At 49.5% G+C, this 20,784-nt stretch overlaps 1 protein-coding gene across 1 annotated transcript; it reads right to left on the bottom strand.

The window, feature by feature from the left end:
- Window positions 1–354: 354 nt before the first annotated feature.
- BATF3 (basic leucine zipper ATF-like transcription factor 3) lies at window positions 355–13,088 on the bottom strand. Its single transcript, XM_081113153.1, has 3 exons — window positions 12,897–13,088; window positions 9,786–9,890; window positions 355–945 (listed from the first exon to the last, which is right to left on the bottom strand). Exons 1-3 carry the CDS (start codon window positions 12,972–12,974, stop codon window positions 760–762), a joined length of 369 nt encoding a protein of 122 aa, XP_080969279.1. The 5' UTR covers window positions 12,975–13,088; the 3' UTR covers window positions 355–759.
- Between the last annotated feature and the right edge of the window lie 7,696 nt (window positions 13,089–20,784).

The raw sequence follows: 20,784 nt of genomic DNA, 5'->3' as shown, positions 1-20,784 counted from the left end.
ATCCAGCTTGGATGAGGCTGCAGGGGAGATGACCAGGAGGGAGAAGCAAGGCCCATGAGGAGACAGTGGACACCCCTTCAGGAAGAGGAAATATATTATGTCTCTAAATTCCAAGAACTTGCCCAGCCAGTGTGGCTCAGTGGTCGAGCTTCAACCCATACACCAAGAGGTTGCTGGTTGGATTTCCCATCAGGCACATGCTTGGGTTGCGGGCTGGTTCCCCAGTAGAGGGTGTGCAGGAGGCAGCCAATTGATATTTCTCTCGATGATGTTTCTATCTCTTACCCTCTTCCTTCCCCCTCTCTAAAATTAACAACAACAACAACAAAAATTAAAAATAAGTAAATTCCAAGAACTTGCCAAAAAAGAGAAACAATAACTGTCTTTATTACCCAATTCTAGAGAAAATGATTCTGCACAACGGCAGAACCTCGTAGCTGCCATAGTGGAAGTGACGTGAGTCATGAGGATGGTCTCCCAACCTGGGTGACCTGGATCCGCTCAAGGTTCTGAGTCAGGTGCCTGTGGGCATGGCCCGGAGCTCCAAGGAGGAGGCCTGGGAAGGTGCCTCCCCATCTCACATGGATGTGGCTGTGGTGGGGGGATGACCAAGATCCATGAGCCACAAAACACCCCGAGGAGCTAGAAGACGGCCTCTCCGGGAAGAGGAACCGGTGGAGGAGGCCCAGCCACAGGTCCCCTGGATGCGGAGGGAACCCCGCTCACGGGTATGAAAAGGACCAGGCTCCTTGCTGGGCTTCACCGGGGCAGGCAGCCGGCCACCGGGTCCGGCCGCAGCACGGGCACGAAGTTCATGGGGCACAGCAGCAGCGGGCACATCTTCTCGTGCTCCTTCAGCGCCTCGCTCAGGTGCTTCAGCTCCTCCGTCAGCTTCCCGATCTCCCGCCGCAGCACTGCGTTTTCTTGCTCCAGGCACTCATATTCCTGGGGAAGAGGGAGTGAGCAACTTCATTTCTTCCCCGTCCTCCTGGCAGATCTAACCCGCGCTGTGATGCTCATCTCCTTTCCACAAAAACATTCTCGTCAACCTGTCCCCCCTCTGCCACTCATAACTGTTGGTGCATTTGCTTACTCTGTCTCCTCCCGCCAGGAGGAAAGGGTCAGGAGGGCAGGCCTTTGTCCAAAACACTCCATGAGGTGTGGTTTACAGAAAATAAAATACACCTACCTTATGTGTATAATTCAGTGAGTTTTGACAAATGTAAATAACTAGGTGGATCAATTCAGAATGCTTCCACCACTCCGGAAAGTTCCCTAGTGCCCCTGTGAGCCTCCCCTTCCCCCAACTGCTGATCTGTTTTCTAAAGGTCTCTGCTGGGTTTGCTGCTGTAGCCCCGGCACCTGGATCAGGGCCTCGAACATAACACATGTTTGTTGAGTACTGAGTAAATGGACGAAAAGACCCTTTGCTTTGGCTTTGCTCCAACACTCATGCGTTAATTTTCCTCTACAGCAGAGTTCACAGGGGCTTAGAACTGGAGGGGATCACAGAGACCCCTTAGCAGCTAAGGTCTCTTAAATACGGTCTCTCTCGAACCCACACGATGTAGAAACCTCCCCTGTGTAACTCTAGCTCAGACGCCCAACCTGCGCTGAGCGTTCTCTCTTTCAAAGGACAGGCCTTGCCATCTCTCTGAGCTGCTCTATGAGGAAGCTCCTCGTTGCACGGGTCCAAAAACTCTCTCTCCTTCAAACCCACCTATTGGGCTTGGTTCCACCTTATGGAACCACATAGAGTAAATGCAATACTTTTTCAACATCGCAGTTCTTGAAATGTTAGGAGGCAGCCCCATACCACTTCCCTTTAGGTATTCTCTCAGCTCAACGGTCTCAGGTCCTTTGGGCTCCTTGGGTTGTGGGAATCCTGGTCCCTGTGCCCTCGTGGACGCCATCCAACACATGCTCCAATTTGCCAGGGGCTCTGAGAGAATATCATTCCCACCACACAGTGCAGGATTCCAGGGATGGCCAGACCATGCAGAGGGCAGACTGTGCAGGTGATCTGCACGGGGCTAGACCCAAACCACAGCCACCCTGCTCCGGGGACTCCCCCCTGAGCATGCAGAGAAGGGCAAGCTTTGTCTGTATCTGCTGCTGCTTTGTCTGTACTTTAAGGACGATTGGTCTTTTGGAGCTTGAGGATGGGCCTTACACCCACCTCTACTGCATTTCACCCTGTTCCCTTGAGCATCTTCCAGCCTAGCAAATCCTTCAGAATCTTGACTGTGTCGGCCCCTGGCTTAGTGAGACCACAAGCTTTAAGCTGTCCACGAGCTTGGTAAGCAGGTCTTCCTTTCTTTCCTCCAAGTCATGAATAAGTTCTGCCATAGTTGGCCAATGGCAGAGGCCCTCTTAAGGCTGACAGCCTTAGGTAAGTCTTGCTGAAATGTTGTTTACAGTCATTTCTAGGTTGGTTCACACTATTGGGCTTTGTTGTGCCAGGCATACCATGTTTCCTGAGCAGGGGGTTCGACCTTATTATCTATCACACCTTTTCTTTTTACTAGTCATTTTTAAGAAATATCACTAAAAAAAAAAAGAAATCTGATCTTGCAGGCTCTTAAGGCACATGCAAATTCTCAACTCTGCCCCTGGACTGCCTTCCTCTTTTTCTCTGTGGGGCCAGCTCAAGCCCACCACCTCCAGGAAGGCTTCCATGATCATAGCACCTAATGGAAACATCTCTTATTATGTGTGTCTTATTCAGTCTTGTATCATATTCAATCTTAAATAAGGTCTCTCTCCAAAGGTCAGAAATGTATATAGCACATGGGGCCTCTGCTACCCTTTCCTGTACCCCACCTGACAGGCCCCAGTGCTCAGGGCCCCCTCAGCCCTCTGTCTCCTTCTCTCACCCCCTTTCTTCCCTCCCTCCCCTATAGGCATCTTCCTCCCTCTAAGAACAAGGGACCCAGAGGGGCTGATCTGCTCTGACCCCTACTGCCACTGCTGTCCTCTGCCTCCTGCCTTTCTTTCCTAGGCAGGCTCTCAGGATGGTCTGGGACACTCAGCAAGGCAGCAAGCAGGCCTAACCCCTTCTCCCCACAGGTTGTCCTGGGTCAGTCTGGCATCACTAGGACATTGGCCCTGTTCTGCCTTCAGCCCTCCTCCAACTCCGCATGCTCTCCTCTGACTTCTGACAAGCTGCAGTCCTAGAGTCAGAATTCAGTCTACAAACACAGCAACCAAGCCCTCCGAGAGCAAGGGGAGGGTCTGGATGGGAGGATGGGGGTGGGAGCCTACGCATGCGGGAGGCCTGCCTGCAGCAGAGGGGTGAGAGGCGCACACACACACACACACACACACACACCTGGAAATGCTCCCCACTTCCAAGTAAAAAGAGAATAGAAAAGAATGGTTTCAATGAGCTAACGTTTCAACAGGATTCCAAAGAATAGGGAACTCTCCTCTTGTGGCAAATATTCCAAACTGACTTTCCATATTTGCTGCATTTTGTGGCGAGACGCTGTGAGCTTCTGAGCTTTGTCTCTGGAAGCCACATGGAGTCGTGCTGCTTAAGGTACCACTGCTCTCCCCCAAACCCCAGCGGGGAAGGGCTCAGAGCTGCCCGCACAGGCACCCAGCAGGCCCCTCGCCTGCCTTCTCCAAGGGGACTTTCTCCTCTGAGATTTAAGTTTTACACAAATATGCTGAGGGACTTTTATCGAGCCGTGTGAATAAAAAAGAGAGAAGAAGTAAAAATCTCCTTCAGGTGAGACCAGTTCTACAAAAAATAAAAGGTGAGGAAGCAGAGGGGAGAGAACACGGAGAGGGAACACAGGGGAAAGAGTAAGACCCCCTTCGCACCGAGAAGAAATTCCCTGGACTTCGCAGACATGAAAAATAATCAAGAACATGAGACCCTTTGCTATTTCCAAAGAGATGCTCGGTTTAGCTCATCGACTGGTGTTGGAGGTGAATGAGTAAGTCCTTTGCCTCAGGAGGGTTTGAGGATACTGGGCTGCCTTCCTGGGTATCTGCCAGGACGTGGTCACCAGGAAGAGAGACCTACAAATTAGAGGTGGTGAGGTCACTGCAAATCCCAGTTCTGCTCAGAAATTAAGCTGTCGAGGGCAGGGACTCTCAAGTGGGGCAATGTGTCAGTCCCCAGGGGACACCTCGCGTGTCTGCAGACAGTTTGGGGGAGGGGTGCTACTGCATCTAGAGGGCGGAGGCCAGGGATGCTGCTTCAGGTTCTACAGTGCACAGGACAGCCCTACCCCCCCACAACAAGGAATTATCTGGCCCCAAGGTTGAGCAAGTCTTGCCTGGGCATCTAAGAGAGGTTGACTGGGGGCTGTGGGGCTGTCTGGCGATATTCAAGGTCCAGGAGGCCTCTGAGGCAGAGGGAAGGATCAGGACTGATAAAAAAGACAAGGTGGGTACCAGGGACCAGAACTGATAACTAAGGCAGGAAAGGACAGGACGGGGAGGAGATGGCCATCAGGACACAGCCACACACGGACCCCATGTCACAAGCAAGAAACAAACTCGGAGAGGCCCGGTGACTTTCCCAAGGTCATGTAGGCTGGAGCCTGATCCCCGATTTCAAGGTCAACGGCAATGCTCATGCAATGACAGCGATTCAGCCTTCCCTCGGCAGTGCCTGGACTCAAATGTCCCCATGGCCATTACCAGCAGAAAAGGGCGGTACGCACTCAGGATTTTACAAGAAGTCTATTCCCAAACCTAACACAGATCCCCTTCCCGGCAGAAACATGTGTCACCAGCCAGGGCAGTAAAATTTGGTGTCATCATCCGTTTGTAAACCAAGTGGGGGACTAACATGAAGCATTCTCTTAGAAAACGCAGTATCTGGAACAACCAGGGCAACACATACCACAACCGTATTACTCAAGACACGTGTCCGTTTGTGACATTTGGGGCTCCCAAGGATGGCATCGCGGCCTTCCTTTTCTGACTCAAAATTCTTTCTCAGTCTTACGCCTTTCGGTGCCTGGCTCCAACCAGTCTGACCCACTTCTGAAAGGAGCGTCTTTCAGCCTCTGCCTTGGGCGCTGGACTGTTCGCTGGGGTTCCTATGTGTGAATGTGGACTCAGGCGTGTGCCTACCGTCCAGAGATGAATGGGGCTCGAAATCCCCATGAGAGGTGTCAGCGCCTTGAAGGGGTGCTTTAAAAAGCCACAGAGCACAGATACACATTGGGAACTGCTGTCACCACTGCAGTCCAACTTCCAGCAACTGCCACCCTGAGAGGAGAACTCTCCCCTGGCTTGGCCTGTCCCCACTCTCCCACTGGCCTGCCCTCCAAGGGGGGGTGGTGGGGGGAGGGGGCGCCTGGAAGGACAGTTCTCTGGCTTTGGCGATGGAGAACGGGGAGGGGAGGGAGGTAGCCTACAGACTTAGATGAGCTGGGACTAGAGGAGGTGAGTGAGAGAGGTGGGCAGAGGAGAAAGGTGGGAATTTTAAACGTCTTGCTCTAAATATTCCCCTTCTGGGTATTCAAGAAAGGCAAATAAAGATCTTGAGTGACTCAGATGTTTAGCAGCGCTACCCAGAGCCTGGGATAGAGGCGTATGGGACAGGGACTTTACTCAAATCTCCGTAGGGAGTAGCGGGCAGCCACGGCTGTCAGGTGGCTGTTTCCTGCCCGGGGTGCCTCCCAGTGAGCGGGCCCCTCCACGCACTGAGTCCCCTCTCACTTTCCCATCCTACCTGTGGCCTGGGAGCCCCAGGGGGCCTGAGGGGCTTTTTGCCATGGCTGACAGCAGTATGCTAGGTGCCTCGCCCTCAACTCACCACATTTTTTTTATCAGATGCCCTAACCTCCCCCCCAATAGGAAGATTTTTTTCAATGTTTAAAATATAGTCGATTTTTACTATATTTACTTTTTTTTTCCACTACGTTGGCCATATAGAAAGAACATAGATCCCCAAAACTATGATGTGCTCCCTGGAAGGAGGCAAGGAATGAAGGAGGAGGGATTATTCATGTGGCCCAGAGACGCCGCTCCTCCTCTTCTACTGCAGGATTGGATATTTCCATTTTCCCGAGCCCGCCACCGGCTCCCTCACAGCCTCTTGTGACCAGTGACGTGGGTGTGGTTAGTGGCAACTGCAGGCCTCCAGCTTTGGGGTCTGTATACGGATGGAGCCGCTGTCCTGGCCTCCTGGACGCTGTGTTTCTCAACCAAACTGGCCTCACTGAGGGGATCTGCCAGGCGCACAGTCCTCATGCATTCTTCTAGCTCCACAGAGGAAGGGGAGAAGGGAGTGTCCTTCCATGGAGGGACTGGCTTTCAGATCGACCAGCCCTATTTCTGGAAAGGACACCTGGCAGAATCAGTCCTGTCTGTGGACAGCGGAACAGGCTAGGAACCCCACAGACGGGCCCTCCACCTGTGGTTCTAAGACAGCCGTGGGCAAACTACGGCCCACGGGCTGGATCCGGCCCATTTGAAATGAATAAAACTAAAAAAAAAAAAAAACGTACCGTTTTATGTAATGATGTTTACTTTGAATTTATATTAGTTCACACAAACGCTCCATCCATGCTTTTGTTCCGGCCCTCAGGTCCAGTTTAAGAACCTATTGTGGCCCTCGAGTCAAAAAGTTTGCCCACCCCTGTAGAGGGAGCAGGTGGGAGTACGTGCGGCACCACCCCTACCGGTAAGTTTCCCAGGCACCTGGTTCATTTGGTCATTGAATCAAACAGTGACAGAAACGGAAAGACCTGTCTTAACTCTGTAGTAAATTCGTGCTGCTGCTTTCTGTGATAGAATAACAGAAAGATGTTTACATACACTCTTGAGAACCTGTGATTATGTTACTTTAAGTGGCAACAGGAACTTTGCAGATGTGATTAAGTCAAGAGCCTTAAAATGGGGAGATTAACCCGGATTATGCAGACAGACCCACTTAATCACAAGAGTCTTTTTTCAGTGAAAGGAGGAGTCAGGAATCAGAAAAGGATATGCGCCTACAGAAGAAGTATCAGAGCAATGCAGCATAAGAGAGACTCGACTGGCCAGCTGGCTTTGAAAATGGAAAGAGACCACAAGCCAAGGGACACAGAAGCTTCTAGAAGCTGGAAAAGGCAAGGAAACGGATTCTTATCCAGAGTCTCCAGAAGGAACGCTCTTCATTTTAGCCCTGTGAGATCCATTTCAGACACCTGGCCCCCAAAACTGTAAGATAATAAATCTGTGTTGTTTTCAGCCACCACATTTGTTATACTTTGTTACAGCAGCCACAGGAAGCTAATACACATTCCCCGGAAATTCCTGTGCTTCCCATGGACAGGAACAAGACCTCACTGCTTCCTTTGTGGCCCAAATGACAATGCCTTGCCCATGCAGTGCTTCATAAATATTTGTGAGGTGAATCTACTTGACCTTTCTCTGTGAAAGATCTTGTTCAAGTCATTCACTCGCCTCTATACACATAATCACTCGGGACTTAGAACTGAGTGTCCTCTTGTTTTTTATATTAATGTACCTGCCTTGGACTAGAAGCTTCTTGAGGGGAAAGACCCGAGCTGTCCACCTGGCACGTGTTCTAACACAGGGCCATGCACTGTGAGCCCCAGGTCCCCTCCAGGGGTTACTCGGTGACATGAAGCCAGAAGCAGGACAGCTTCAGGAGGAAGCAGGGAGGGAGAAAAGAGGCAGAGGGCACTGCAGTTCTTCTGAGGAAAGGTTATGGAACGAATAAAAGCTGGGAAGGACCTTCCCTGACCCCAGTCGGAAGAGCCCAGGGCCCAGCCTTCCCACTGCCACGCTGTGAAGCTATATCAGTGGGTCTCCTCTCCCTGGAGTACGTACATCCTAACTCGGTTCTCTGTTCATTCATTGTTAAAGGGTTTTCAGAGATTGTCATTCCCCCTCAAAACACCCCGGTCTCCTCTGCCGTCGGTGCCCCCAGACTGGATTGCTGAGACAATCAATGGCAAGAAAGCTTGGCAGAAGAGAGTTCAACTAAAATCGTAGTGGTTCACACCAACGCTGTGCAACGACGAGAGCTTGGAATTGGCCCCCACTCCTTGGAAAGACCCTCGGATGCCTTTGAGGCCAGTTCCTGATAGAGAGCAGTACCCATGTCCTAGCCGTGAGATGATGTGGGGTTATGCGCAGGGGTCGAGGAAAATGGAAGAGTTTAGGATAAATCCCAGGTTCCAGATTGGGGTGATGGGAAAGATGGTTAGCTCCATTAAGCACAAATGGAAGGCAGTGAGAATGGACTGTCTCGGGATCAGCAGGCCCTCTATTATGGCCATGCTGCGTGTGAGGAGCCTGCAGCAGTCCCATTGGGAAACGTTGAGATGTGGTTATGGCTAGAAGAGAGGTCTTTCCCAGAGTGATTGATGATGGGAAAGCAGATTTATAGATTAAATTTTCCAGGGTGAGAAGAAACAAAGACAGAGTCTGATCAAGAGCATTTAAGAAAACAGACAGTAAAAAAGAAGGAACTCTTACCATTTGCAACAGCATGGATGGAACTGGAGAGCATTATGCTAAGTGAAATAAGCCAGTCAATGAAGGAAAAATACCACATGATCTCACTCATTCATAGATAACAGAGACCATTATAAACTTTTGAACTATAGATACAGAGGCAGAGCTGCCTCAAACAGATTGTCAAACTGCAGCGGGAAGGCCAGGGAGGGTTGGGGGGCAGGAGGGAGGCGGGTAAGAGATCAACCGAAGGACTTGTATGCATGCATATAAGCATAACCAACGGACATAAGACACTGGGGGGTAGGGGAGGCCAGGAGACTGTCAAGGGCGGGGGGGAAAAAAGGACACATATGTAATACCCTTTGTAATACTTTAAGCAATAAAAAAATAAATAAATAAATAAATAAGAAAACAGACAGAGCTCTAACCAGTTTGGCTCAGTGGATAGAGCGTCAGCCTGCGGACTGAAAGGTGTCCCAGGTTCGATTCCGGCCAAGGGCATGTACCTTGGTTTCGGGCACATTCCCAGTAGGGAGTATGCAAGAAGCAGCTGATCGATGTTTCTCTCTCATCGATGTTTCTAACTCTCTATCCCTCTCCCTTCCTCTCTGTAAAAAAATCAATAAAATATATTTTAAAAAAAGAAAACAGACAGAGACAGAAAAATCTAACAAAGAAACTGAGAGAAAAAGTGGTTAAGAGGGTCCCGAGAAGTAGGAGATGTGGTTTTTGTTTGTTTGTTTGTTTTTTTAGAAGCTAAAGACCTTGAAAAAGGTTTTTTAAAAGGGGAGGATGAATGGTGTCAAATAGTCCAGCAAGGTCAAGGGTGATAAGACTAGTGGTCTCAGTGGGAGCAGCTTCTATAGGAAGTGTGTGTGTGTGTGTGTGTGTGTGTGTGTGTGAGAGAGAGAGAGAGAGAGAGAGAGAGAGAGAGAGAGAGAGAGAGAGAGAATGTTGGTTGGGGAGGGAGGCAGAAACAAAATCAGAGGACTGGGCAATAAATGGGAACTGAGGCCATGGAGCCAGCATGTCTCTCTTTAAGAAGCAGAAAAGTGAGGGAAGGAAAGAAAAGGGCTCAAGCTTATAAGGCGTCAGGCTCAAAAGGGAATCTGTGGTCTTTTTTTATTTTATAATGAAAGAAACTTGGGTGTGAGATGCAGCCAGTGGATGAGGGGGAAATGAAGAGGCCAATGAGCAAAGAGCCAGAGCACTGGGCTGGAAGCACAGAGCAGAATTAGACGTGCACGTGGCCAAATTGGTGATGACCAGAACGTGACATCTGGGCCACCCCCACATGCAAGCGTCTTCATGGCCCTAGTGTGGCTCTGCTCCGACCACAGCCTCACCTCATGGAGTTTGTCAGCCTTCTGGGTCTGCTTCTTCCGACTTCTCTGAGCAGCGACGCGGTTTTTCTCTCTCCTTCGGACCTTCCTGTCATCATCCTCAGGGCTCTGGGGGAAGACGTGTGGTCAGGAGTGACGTGGAGGCCCCTCACCTCCCCATCTGCCCTCTCTCCTCACTCCGCATGGCTCACTGCCTTCGCCGCCTCACCTGCAGCCACAGCAGTGCCTGTTGCTACATCAATAGGGCAGCAGTAGCCCCTTGTGAGGGAACACTCCCCAGGTGCTATGGCTGCGAGTAGCTGCTAATCCCCACGACCACCCTGAGAAATGTGTGGTGTGACCGCCATTTAAAGGATGAGGAATTGGAAACTCAGAGAGGTTAAGGAACTTGCTCCAGGTACCACAGATAGTGAGTGGGTGAATGGGAAGTGGAACTCAGGTCTGTGGGACTCCACCAACGTTCACCAACCTCTACCCCGCAGGGCGTGTGCCGGGAAGAGCTGTGGTGTTGGTGGTGCTCATCTGAGAATGGAAAAGGCAGCAGGCATCCACAGTCTGGAACTTGCCGTGTGCCAGGCCTTACACCACCACACACAAACAGGGGCTTTTGATACTCCGGGCAGATCACGGTTACTCTTACAACTCACTGCGCCCACATACCTCTAGCAGCACGCCAAATGGTCTTAAACACCACTGACACCACGTGAACCATGCTCGACTGGCATTTGGTTCTACAGGTCAGAGCAAATCAGAAAGCAAATTGATGATGTGTCTCAGAAGCCCTTAGCTGTATCTGAGATTTAACCAAACTTCATCAAATCCTCCAAGACTTAGCATGAAACAGGCAGGCAGAACAATGTACCGACCATGTAAAAACACTTCATTCAGTTCCAGAAAACAAGAAGAGAGCAGCATTTGCTTTCAGAACCCTATTAGAGGATGCCAAGGATGGGGAATGCTATCTTTAAAGAGTTCAAAAGTCGCCTGAACCAGTTTGGCTCAGTGGACAGAGCAGTGGTTCTCAACCTTCTGGCCCTTTAAATACAGGTCCTCATGTTGTGACCCAACCATAAAATTATTTTCGTTGCTACTTCATAACTGTAATGTTGCTACTGTTATGAATCGTAATGTAAATATCTGATATGCAGGGTGGTCTTAGGCAACCCCTGTGAAAGGGTCGTTCGACTGCCAAAGGGGTCGCGACCCACAGGTTGAGAACCGCTGGGATAGAGTGCCGGCCTGCGGACTGAAGGGTCCCAGGTTCGATTCCGGTCAAGGGCATGTACCTTGGTTGCGGGCACATCCCCAATAGGGAGTGTGCAGGAGACAGCTGATCGATGTTTCCCTCTCATCGATGTTTCTAACTCTGTCCCTCTCCCCTCCTCTCTGTAAAAAATCAATAATATATATACATTTTTTAAAAATTTCAAAAGTCAAGAGGTTAGTGGGATACATACCTAGGAAAGCAACTCAATCATCCATGTAATTGAAAGCAAACACTGATCACATACAGTAATGAATGTGATCAGTGATCATTTTATTTGGCCTTGTCTTCCAAATAGAGACACATGCCATCTTCCCCAAGTAATGGGGATAAAGAACTTTTAGCATATGCAAGAATAAAGGAGAAGAATTAAAAAAATATAACAAGTAGAAGAGGCCTGGGTTAGGGTTAGGGTTAAGGAAACAGATACAAGGTGTTAAAATGTAGTTCCTTTGAGGCAAAGAAGTCTTGGTACACAAAACCAGAACACCACGGGGGGGGGGGGGGGGGGGGGGTGGAATGTGGTGTAGAGGATAGAACTTTCGCTTTAAAATTGCACAGCTTCTGGGGGTTTTTCCCCCTCCTATTGTCAATATGGTCTTGGGGACCCTATTCTCTGAATTTTTGGGTTTCTCATTTATTGTAAGTGTGATTCATTCGGTTCTTTCAATAATGTTAACTGAGTACCTGCCATGCTCCAGGCATGGTCCCAGGCCCTGGAGACACATGCCCAGAACTGCAGCTTGAGGCCCGCATGAGATAAAACAAGATTTTATCTTACAGCTCCCAGCACACAGTATGCCCACAACAACCTCTGCTGAGGTTGCTGCTACTTTGTATAGAGTCAGCGAGCCCCCTATTGTGCTCGTCACCAAATCACGCCTCTTTGTTCTCCAGAATCCGAAAGTCATAGGGCGAAATGAAGCTGGCTGCAGCCTGCCCTCCGGAGCCCCATTCTAAACTGGATTATCAGCTACCCTACGCCTGACAACCCAGAAGACATATTTGTCAAGGCAGAAAGAGGGGAGCAGAGAGTGGAAAAATTCCTATATTAGTAACCATATCTCAATGCGTCCTCACAAAAAACCATTAGAAGTTGAAATTATTATACGTACTCATATTACAGGTGGGGAAAACCGCAGACCCAAGAGGTTAATAAAACTGCCGATGGCTGTTCAGCCTGTGTGGCAAAGCCAGGATCAAACTCAGACCTGTGCGACTCTCCAGCATCATCCAATGACACTATTTGCCAACACCGAGGTGAGAAGGGGGGTGGGGGTGGGGGCGCATAACGATGGGAAAAGACTCAGTCCTACAGCAGCTGATGGAAAGCCTCGCACTGCCGTCCCCGCAGGCAGCCTGGTCTCAGGTTCCCGAGGACGCAGCTGTCAATGTCGCCGGGACAGCCCTGAGGGGGTTCCTCCAGCGCCGGGGGTGGAGCCGCCCGCCCTCTGCAGGCCCCCCGCCCCGCGCCCCGGGGCTGACCGGTCCGAGTTCCCCATTCTGGCGGCAGCCTGGCAGGGTAGGTGCTGGGAGCGCCTGGGCACGAGCTGCCCCTTCGGGCTGAAATCCCCCCTCCGCGTCCTGGCCCCACTCGGAGCTCCCGAAAGGGCCACGCGCGGCAGCCGAGTCGCACGGACCCCACGTGCGGGGGAACGTGAACCGTGCGCCTCCCGGGCAAGCGTCGGCGCCCTCGGGTGACCGCGCTGGACGCCGCGGGTCCTCGCGCGCGCCCCTGGACAACCCCGCACCCCACGCCCCCACCCAGAGCTCAGCCCCCCGGAGCCCCCGCACCTCCCCGCGCCCGGCGCCCGCCTCCCCACCGTCCTCCCCAGCCCCCGGCTCACTACCTGCGGCTGCGACTGGTTCCCCGGCGCCGCGACGCTCCTCGGCGGGACGCTGCCGGCGGCCGGGAGCCCCTGCGACATGCCGGGCGCTCGTCGGCCCCGCCGCCCAGCCGCGCAGCCTTGCGGGAGGAGCGGCCGCGCGGCCCGCCGCGCCCTGCACGCGGGGCGCTGCCTACCCGCGCTCTCCCGCCCCCCGCATCCCCGCCCGCACCTGCCGGCCCCGCCCAGCCCCGCCCCGCCCCTCAGGCTTCCCGCTCGCCCCGCTCTAGCAGCTTCTGCGCGCCGCCCGGGCTTCCCCACCCCCGTCCCGGCCGCGGTCCTTCCCGTCCCCGAGTCTGCCCGCCCCCTCCGGCTCCCATCCCGCCTCGTTTCCTCCTCTGGGGCCGCACCTCGGGGTCCCAAATCCCACCCCCGCCGCCCCTCCCCCGCGCTTCATGGAAGTCACGTGGCGGCCCGAAACCCCGAGGGAAGGCGAAGCCCACCCACAGGAGGCGGCGCGGGGCGGGCGAGGCGCAGCCTGTGTGGGGTCCCTCGGCTGCTCTCAGGGAATCGGGGTGAGAAACACACGTGGGTGGTTTGGGGTTGGTGGGTGGTTTTCTCCCGGTCCCATCGCGGCATCTCCCTGCGCATCGGCCCCGCCTCCCCCGGCGCCAGGGTCCCGGTCTTGGGGGACTTTCTCCGTGGCGATCGGTCACCCGGGCGCGCGCCGCTCTCACTCCTTCCGCCGCCCTGGGCTCCCCGGCTCTCCCGAGCCCACCGCGCGCCCCGAGAGCCAGGGGCGCCCCAGGGCCTTTCTGCGGAGCCCTCACTCCCCTGGTCCGCCGGGCTGCGGGGCGGCCCCGAGGATGACGTCCCCCTCGGTGCGGGGTGGGGAGGAGGCTGCCCTGAGAGCGAAGCGGTCCCGGTGGACGTCACCGTGGACAGGTTTGGGGACCTGGACCTCAGGCCGTTTTTCTTTTTCAAGATGAAAGTGGCAGCCGCTCTGCCTGGGGGTTAAGATGGGTGACTTCACGCCAAGCTGGGGACGGGGTAGAGACGCCGCAGGTCCCCCTCCACCTGCCTGCCCCTGGAGAGTTGCAAAGTCAGGCCGTGTTGTACAAGGTCCCAGAAAGAAAAGAAAGAAAAAAAAAGCGAGCGGTTAGGGTTTGTGGTCTGCAGACTGTGAGCCCCGGCCGAGAACGATAACCCGGAACCTGTGTGGGCGGGTGGCGACCGGGACCAGGGGTCAGACGTGGCGTCCCAGGGCGGTCGCTAAAGTGTTCAGGCTCCTGGGCTGCAGCGGGCGTGGAGGCGGGCACTTCCGACTCCAAATCCAGTGCGCGTGGCTCTCCGCCCGGATTCCAGCTCCTGACAGATGCTGGGGGGTGCAGCTTGCGCGACCTCGGCGACCTGGCTGCGGCTCGGCGGGAGGGCGAAGGGAGAATCCTGTCTGTGTGCGCAGGGGCTCTGACCAAGGCGCGGAGGGTGGAGGTGCAGGGCTGGGGAGGGCGGGAGGTGGACGCAGGCCTTCACAGTGACACTGCGGACCCCACACCGTCTATTCTGCACAGCGGAGCCATCTCTACACCAGGGTATCTGCCTAGACTTACCTTCTCATCTCCCTTGGATCCTTGTCTTCACTGGGCATCACTCGTGGTCGCCCGGAGCCTTTACTCTGCGTCCCACACAGGCACACACAGTGTGCGCACGACTCATGGCAGTAGGTCAACTGACAGCCCTCATTCTTGCAAACGGAAACGGACTCTAACAAGCCGTCAATGTTCAGAAGTGTTTTCCTTCCCCAGTGTTTAGGTTTATGAGGGAAAGGGGTAAAAACAGTGGATATTAGGTGCAGTCCCACGCTTCATTCCGGTAGTCGCCACTCTCCTGTTCTCACTGAGCCTCTTCACGTTCCTAGGCCGTTGGGGGCTATAGCTTCCACGGAGCCTGGGACCGTGCCCAGCGCACAAGGACTCCTCGTATGACATAGGCCCACTGTCCTAATCATTCAAAGGTTCCTTCAACCCTCTTTCAAGGAGGAGGCTTGTTAGCATGTAAGGAACAGATCAGTTGGACCTACACCTCATACGTCAGAATGAATGGATGAAATAATTAGATGTAGAAAATAAAATCAGGAAGGGAAAACAGAATCCAATCCTACATCAAAGCCCTGGGAAAGTTCCGTGGAGAGAATTGTCTGAGACGAGCTGTGACAGGAGAAATCACATTGGAAAGATTTGAGCCACAAAAAGAATGTGAAATTGCTCTAGATGGCAGTTGTGACCACAGATGTAAAAACCAACAGATGGGGGAAATGTTCCTGGTAAATCTGAGAAAGGGTTAAAAACTCTAGTCTATGCACAGTCCATGAAAAGGAACAATAAAAGTACTGAGATAACCTCCCAAAAGTAAACTGCACAAGTGGCATGAACTGGCATTTCCCAACAGAAGAAATAAGGAAAGTCGATATAAAAATGTATTCAGATGAGAAACCTTTAAAAATATTAAAAACAAAAATCAAGGTTGTATCAAATGCCAGTGACCGTGGTGAAATTAGAACTGTCATATTTCACTGGCATCGTTACAAATCGGTACAAACCAACTGGAAAACAATTTTGTTGTATTTTTAAGAACCAGGCAAGAGTCGTCGCTTCTTCCTTTGTTTTCCCTAGAAAACTTCCAGAAAACCAAGCAAGGAAGATCATCGAAAAAACTAAAGAGAAAAATACTATCTGCACTAAAAATTCATAACATTTGAAGAATGAACGTTTGTAAGCAGCATACATGTCCAATTATAGGTGAATGGTTCAATAACATGTCATAGTTATGGAATGGAATGAAATACTAGGCATCTTTAAAATTACAAGCACCAGACAAATTTGCCACATGGAAGATTTACTTGATATGAGGTACAGTGAGAATAAAACCAGGATACAGGAAGTACAAATAGAACATGTATGTAAAAATGAATGTACCACTCTACACTTAAAAATGATTAAGATGGTAAATTTTATGTTGTGTGTTTTATACCACAATGAGAAAGCATATGTATATGAGAATAAAATTAGAAGATAATATATAAAAAATCCTAGCTTTTCTGTGGTGGTGGAGAAATTATAAATCATTACTTTTACTTGTCCTTTTTAACTTTTTGAAAAATATTTTACTGTGCTAACATCTAAAAATACTTTGTATTTACAAGCAATAATGTCTTCCTGGCACTAAGTTCATTGTCATACCAGAATGCCAACACCTCACTGACCAAGTGGGATGCTCTAATTACAGCCTCTTTTTTCACTTTCCTGTAACATTTTCTGATTCATTTTATTCTAAGTCAGAAGGGGGAAGAAAAATGAAAGGAGATAAACAAGAACAAACATTTCAAATGTGGTTTTTTTATTTGTATTTTTTCCTTAGAACTTGGAAGAGAAATTATATTACATGATTTGGCATTTTCCTATTACTACCACGATAACCCTGGATTACATCTTTGGAGACAGGAGGGGTGCAGGAGGTCAGTGATCAAATCCTCTGGTGATTCACTTAACCAGAAGATGGTTCTTCGTAAACACCACTTGCTCAGATGCTAGAAAACCCTGTCACTCTGTCACCTTTGCTCTCCCCTTTTTAGGGAAACTGGCCTTCCGGTAAGTGCATTTTCACTGATCTTTCTCAGAAGGAGATCCTGTGGGCTTCCGGTGGGGCTAGAAAAAGGAAAGTTTAAGGCAAAGGCCCCAGCGTTGACCGGAATCAGTCATGTGTCAGGCACTGTCGTAGGCACTGGGGCACAGCAGTGGACAGAACAAAGACCTGCTTCGCGTGGAGCTCATGTTCTGGAGGAGGGAGACAGACAACCACAACGCGTAGTATTTATTTATTCTTATATATTTTTATTGATTTCAGAGAGGAAGGGAGACGGGGAGAGAGATAGAAACATCAATGATGAGACAGAATCATTGATTGGCTGCCTCCAGCACACCCCACACTGGGGATCGAGCCTGCAATCCAGTCATATGTCCTGATTGGGAATCCAACCATGACCTCCTGGTTCATAAGTTGACGCTTAACCACTGAACCATGCAGGCCGGGCACAACGCATACTGTTTACACAGTGATGTGCTCTATGGAGAAATATGAAGCAGGGGAGGGAAATAGGTGATAGTGAGGGATGGTCAAGCCAGGTTTCCTGAAGGAGGCAAAGAGGGAGTCCTGAGAATATCTGGGAGGAGTGGTCCAGGATGCAAAACGGTAAACACGAGACCCCCTTGGGAGCGTGCCTGGCCACTCCAGAAAGCGTAGGAGGCTGGAGTGGAGTGAGGAAGGGCTGGATACCAAGAGGTGATGTCAGGAAGGCAAAGAGCCAGGTCATGCAGGGCCATTGGGACTGTTGACTTTTACTCGAAGTGACATTGGAAAACATTGCAGGCTTTTAAGCACAAGTGTGACATGATCTGACTTAAGTGTTTATGGGATCTCTTTGGGCCCTGTGTTAAGAAGAGAAAAGGGCAATGCTGACAGCCCTGGAAGCTGGGTCAGATTTCCCAGGAAGTCAATGAGCAAAAGCTTTAAGGCCCCTCACGTACAGCCCCCTAGCAATGCGGTCACATCATGAAAGACTAGAATAAAATTTGCAAAAATGGGATATTTTAACCACAAATGGTTAAGACCACGGTCTCTTTTTATCCCAACTTCCCTTTAGTCCCTTCATGTCTGGTAGTGCTGAAGTAGCTATGAGCATTTGGGGGACCTTGGGAAGGAAGATCAATCAGAGATATCTATAATAATAAAAGTGTAATATGCTAATTAGACCGACATCCATAGCAATCATTGTACCCTTATATGTCTGTACTTGTCTGGTTGTGGCCTTAGGTTTAATTCCTAGTAGTGGAATTGCTATTCAAAAGGAATATACATATTTTCAAGGTATTTGACACATATTGAAAAATGGCTTTTCAATGAATAGTCCTGCTAGCAGAGTATGGAAATCCTACTAGCTAATTAGGGAAACAATTAGGATTACAATTTTAGGACTACAATTCGAGGTCAGAAGGATTGAACTTGTTTCTTGGGTCATTTGTTGGATTCCTGATAAAGATGGGGGAGGGGAGAAAGAAAAGAGGAACAGATAGATATAAGATGAGGACCTGCCTAAAACAACATGTCAAGGGTTGTTTTTAGCAACTTCCCTTCTAGAAACATCTACTCCCTTAAGCTGTCTCCCTGGTGCCCAGGATTCCCCAAGGAATGGGCAACCCAAAAGCTCTGGGCGGCTCTGCAGCTACTTCAAAACATATCACATTCCTCCATCCAAACTTGCCACTCGTCAGCCTTTCTCTCCCTCGGCTCTTACAGGAAAGATAAAGACCGTGATTTAAACTGGGGGTCCACATTACCTCTACTAAAGGTATTTGCATTTTAAAAGGAAAAAGTATTAATGATGCATTTACACAAAAGACAAATTACACTAACTTATTACAGGTAAAATGAGTGATCATCACTCCCAATTCTAGTCATTAGTTTGGTGAGTATCTATCCAGTTCTGATCTATATTAGTGGCCTAGCCTTCATCTACACATCTGTCTCCCCCTGCTAGATTAGAAACCCCATGAGGGCAAAGTCAATGTCTTATTCATCACTTTGTCCCCATTCCCCAACCCAGTGTCTCATTGTAGGAATAACCAGCACTAGAAATGAGGGCAGTGAAGCGCAGAGCCCTTAAGGAACTTGCTCAGGTTACCCAGAAAAATGGCAGAGTTAGCATTCAAACTCAGGCAGAGCATGCACTTACTAAAGGTTTAAAAGATAAATATATAGTGAACATTCACGCTGGGACCAGTGACATTTGGATAGAAGAGTTGCACCCTAAGAAGGTCCAGTACATGCCATCAAAGCAGAAGTGAGTGCACTTCATGACTTATAGAAGAATCCAGGTAGCATACTAAACACACACACACACACACAAATAGGTAATTCATTTTTATTTTTTCCCCTTCAATTTTGTTTTCTCTGGAAAGACATCTAGTACAGTAACAGTGTTTTAACTAGTTGTGCAATGCTGGTATCTAGTGCAGCTCTAAATTGTGGTATACCATGGGAATTTTAATAGCCTATTATCCGAAGCGATGGCTCATTATTCTCTTTAAAACAAGAAATAAAACATTTGTCATTTGTGATTCACTTTAAAAAATCATTTCACTCATTTCCTATTGGACTTACCGCCACTTACAACTACTTTGTAATTTCCTTGGAGGATTCTCCAACTTCTTGTTGTGCCTGGCACAGGGCTGGGTCACAACACTGGTCACACATCTGCTGAGTGAGTTAACTGCGGATGACTTACACTGGTGTGGCTATGGAGCTCCTTAGAACAGTGGTTCTCAACCTTCTGGCCCTTTAAATACAGTTCCTCATGTTGTGACCCAACCATAAAATTATTTTCGTTGCTACTTCATAGCTGTAATGTTGCTACTGTTATGAATCATAATGTAAATATCTGATAGGCAGGATGGTCTTAGGCGATCCCTGTGAAAGGGTCGTTTGACCGCCAAAGGGGTCGCGACGCACAGGTTGAGAACCGCTGCCTTAGAAGGAGCATAGCAGCTTTGGTATTCCCCCCAGGAACTCCTTTCGTATTCCTTCAAGAAATCTCTTCAACTGCCTGTGCTCTTGGCTTGTTTGGGGCAGAAAGAGTCTTAGATTTGAGTAAGAAGGTGACCTAAAATGTGCTCATCAGACCTGAGGTACACAAAATTAGATTAACCTTTATTCTCAGTTCCTTATACTCTGTCGTCATTGGTTCATAAATGGACTGCCTTTAATTATTTATTACTTATTCGCTCATTAGTAATGTAACAAACATCTCTAAACCCATCCCCTAACCCAAGAACCAGTACATGGGCAAACCCTTTCATTTACTTGCATGCTCCTCCCTATTCCAGTCACCTCCTCCCCATCTTAAATGTTGTGTTTATCATTTTGTTGCCTTTTTTCCAATTTTTTTTTCAATTACAGTTGACATTCAACATTATCTTAGTTTCAGGTGTTGTTGCTTTTTTTTATTGCACTTTTTTATTGTAGATATTTGTAGATTCGCATTGCAATGAGAGCCTCTCTGCCCTTTACCCAGTTTCCCCCAGAGATCAATATCTGGCAAAACTTATAATTCAGTATCACAACCAGATACTGACATTGATACAGTCAAAATACAGAACATTCCCATCACCACAAGGATCACTCTGTTGCCAGTACCTTTTGTAGTGACAACCATGTTCTCCTGTGCTTGGCCCGCCCACTCCGTAATCCCGGACACTACTATTCTGTTCTCCATTTCTATTCTTCTGTCATTTCAAGAATGTCATATCAATGTAGTCAGTCATGCAGTGCACAATCTTCTGAGATTGACTTTTTTCTTTCAATCAGCATAATTCTCTGGAAGTTCATCCAGGTTGTTGCTGTATCGATAGCTCATTTTTGTTGTTGCTGCTCAGTAGTATTCCATGGTGTGGAGGTACCACAGTTGGTTTAACCGTTTACCCACTGAAGGGCATCCGGGTTGTTTCCAGTTCTTGGCTATTATGAATAAAACTGCTATAAACATTCGTGTGAACTCAAGTCTTCATTTCTCTGGGGAAATTCCCGAAAGTGCAGTTGCTAGGTCATATAGCAGTTGAATGTTTAGTTTTTTTAAAAAAAAATTACCAAAGTGTTTTCCAGAGTGGCTGAGCCATTTTAAATTCTCAGTGTGTGAGTGATACCGTGTCGTGGCATGCTCTTCAGCATTTGGTTTTGTCCCTATATTTCATTGGAGCCATTCTGATAGGTGTGTAATGATATCTCATTGTGGTTTTAATTTGGGTTCCCCTAATGGCTAATGATGTCGAACATTTTTTCATGTGTTTATCAACTGCATATG

This window comes from Myotis nattereri, assembly GCF_964212035.1.
Source record: "Myotis nattereri genome assembly, chromosome: 18".
In the NCBI taxonomy this organism is placed as follows: Eukaryota; Metazoa; Chordata; class Mammalia; order Chiroptera; family Vespertilionidae; genus Myotis; species Myotis nattereri.
The sequence above is the reverse complement of the archived record's forward strand: the minus strand, read 5'-3'. Positions and strand labels throughout refer to the sequence as shown.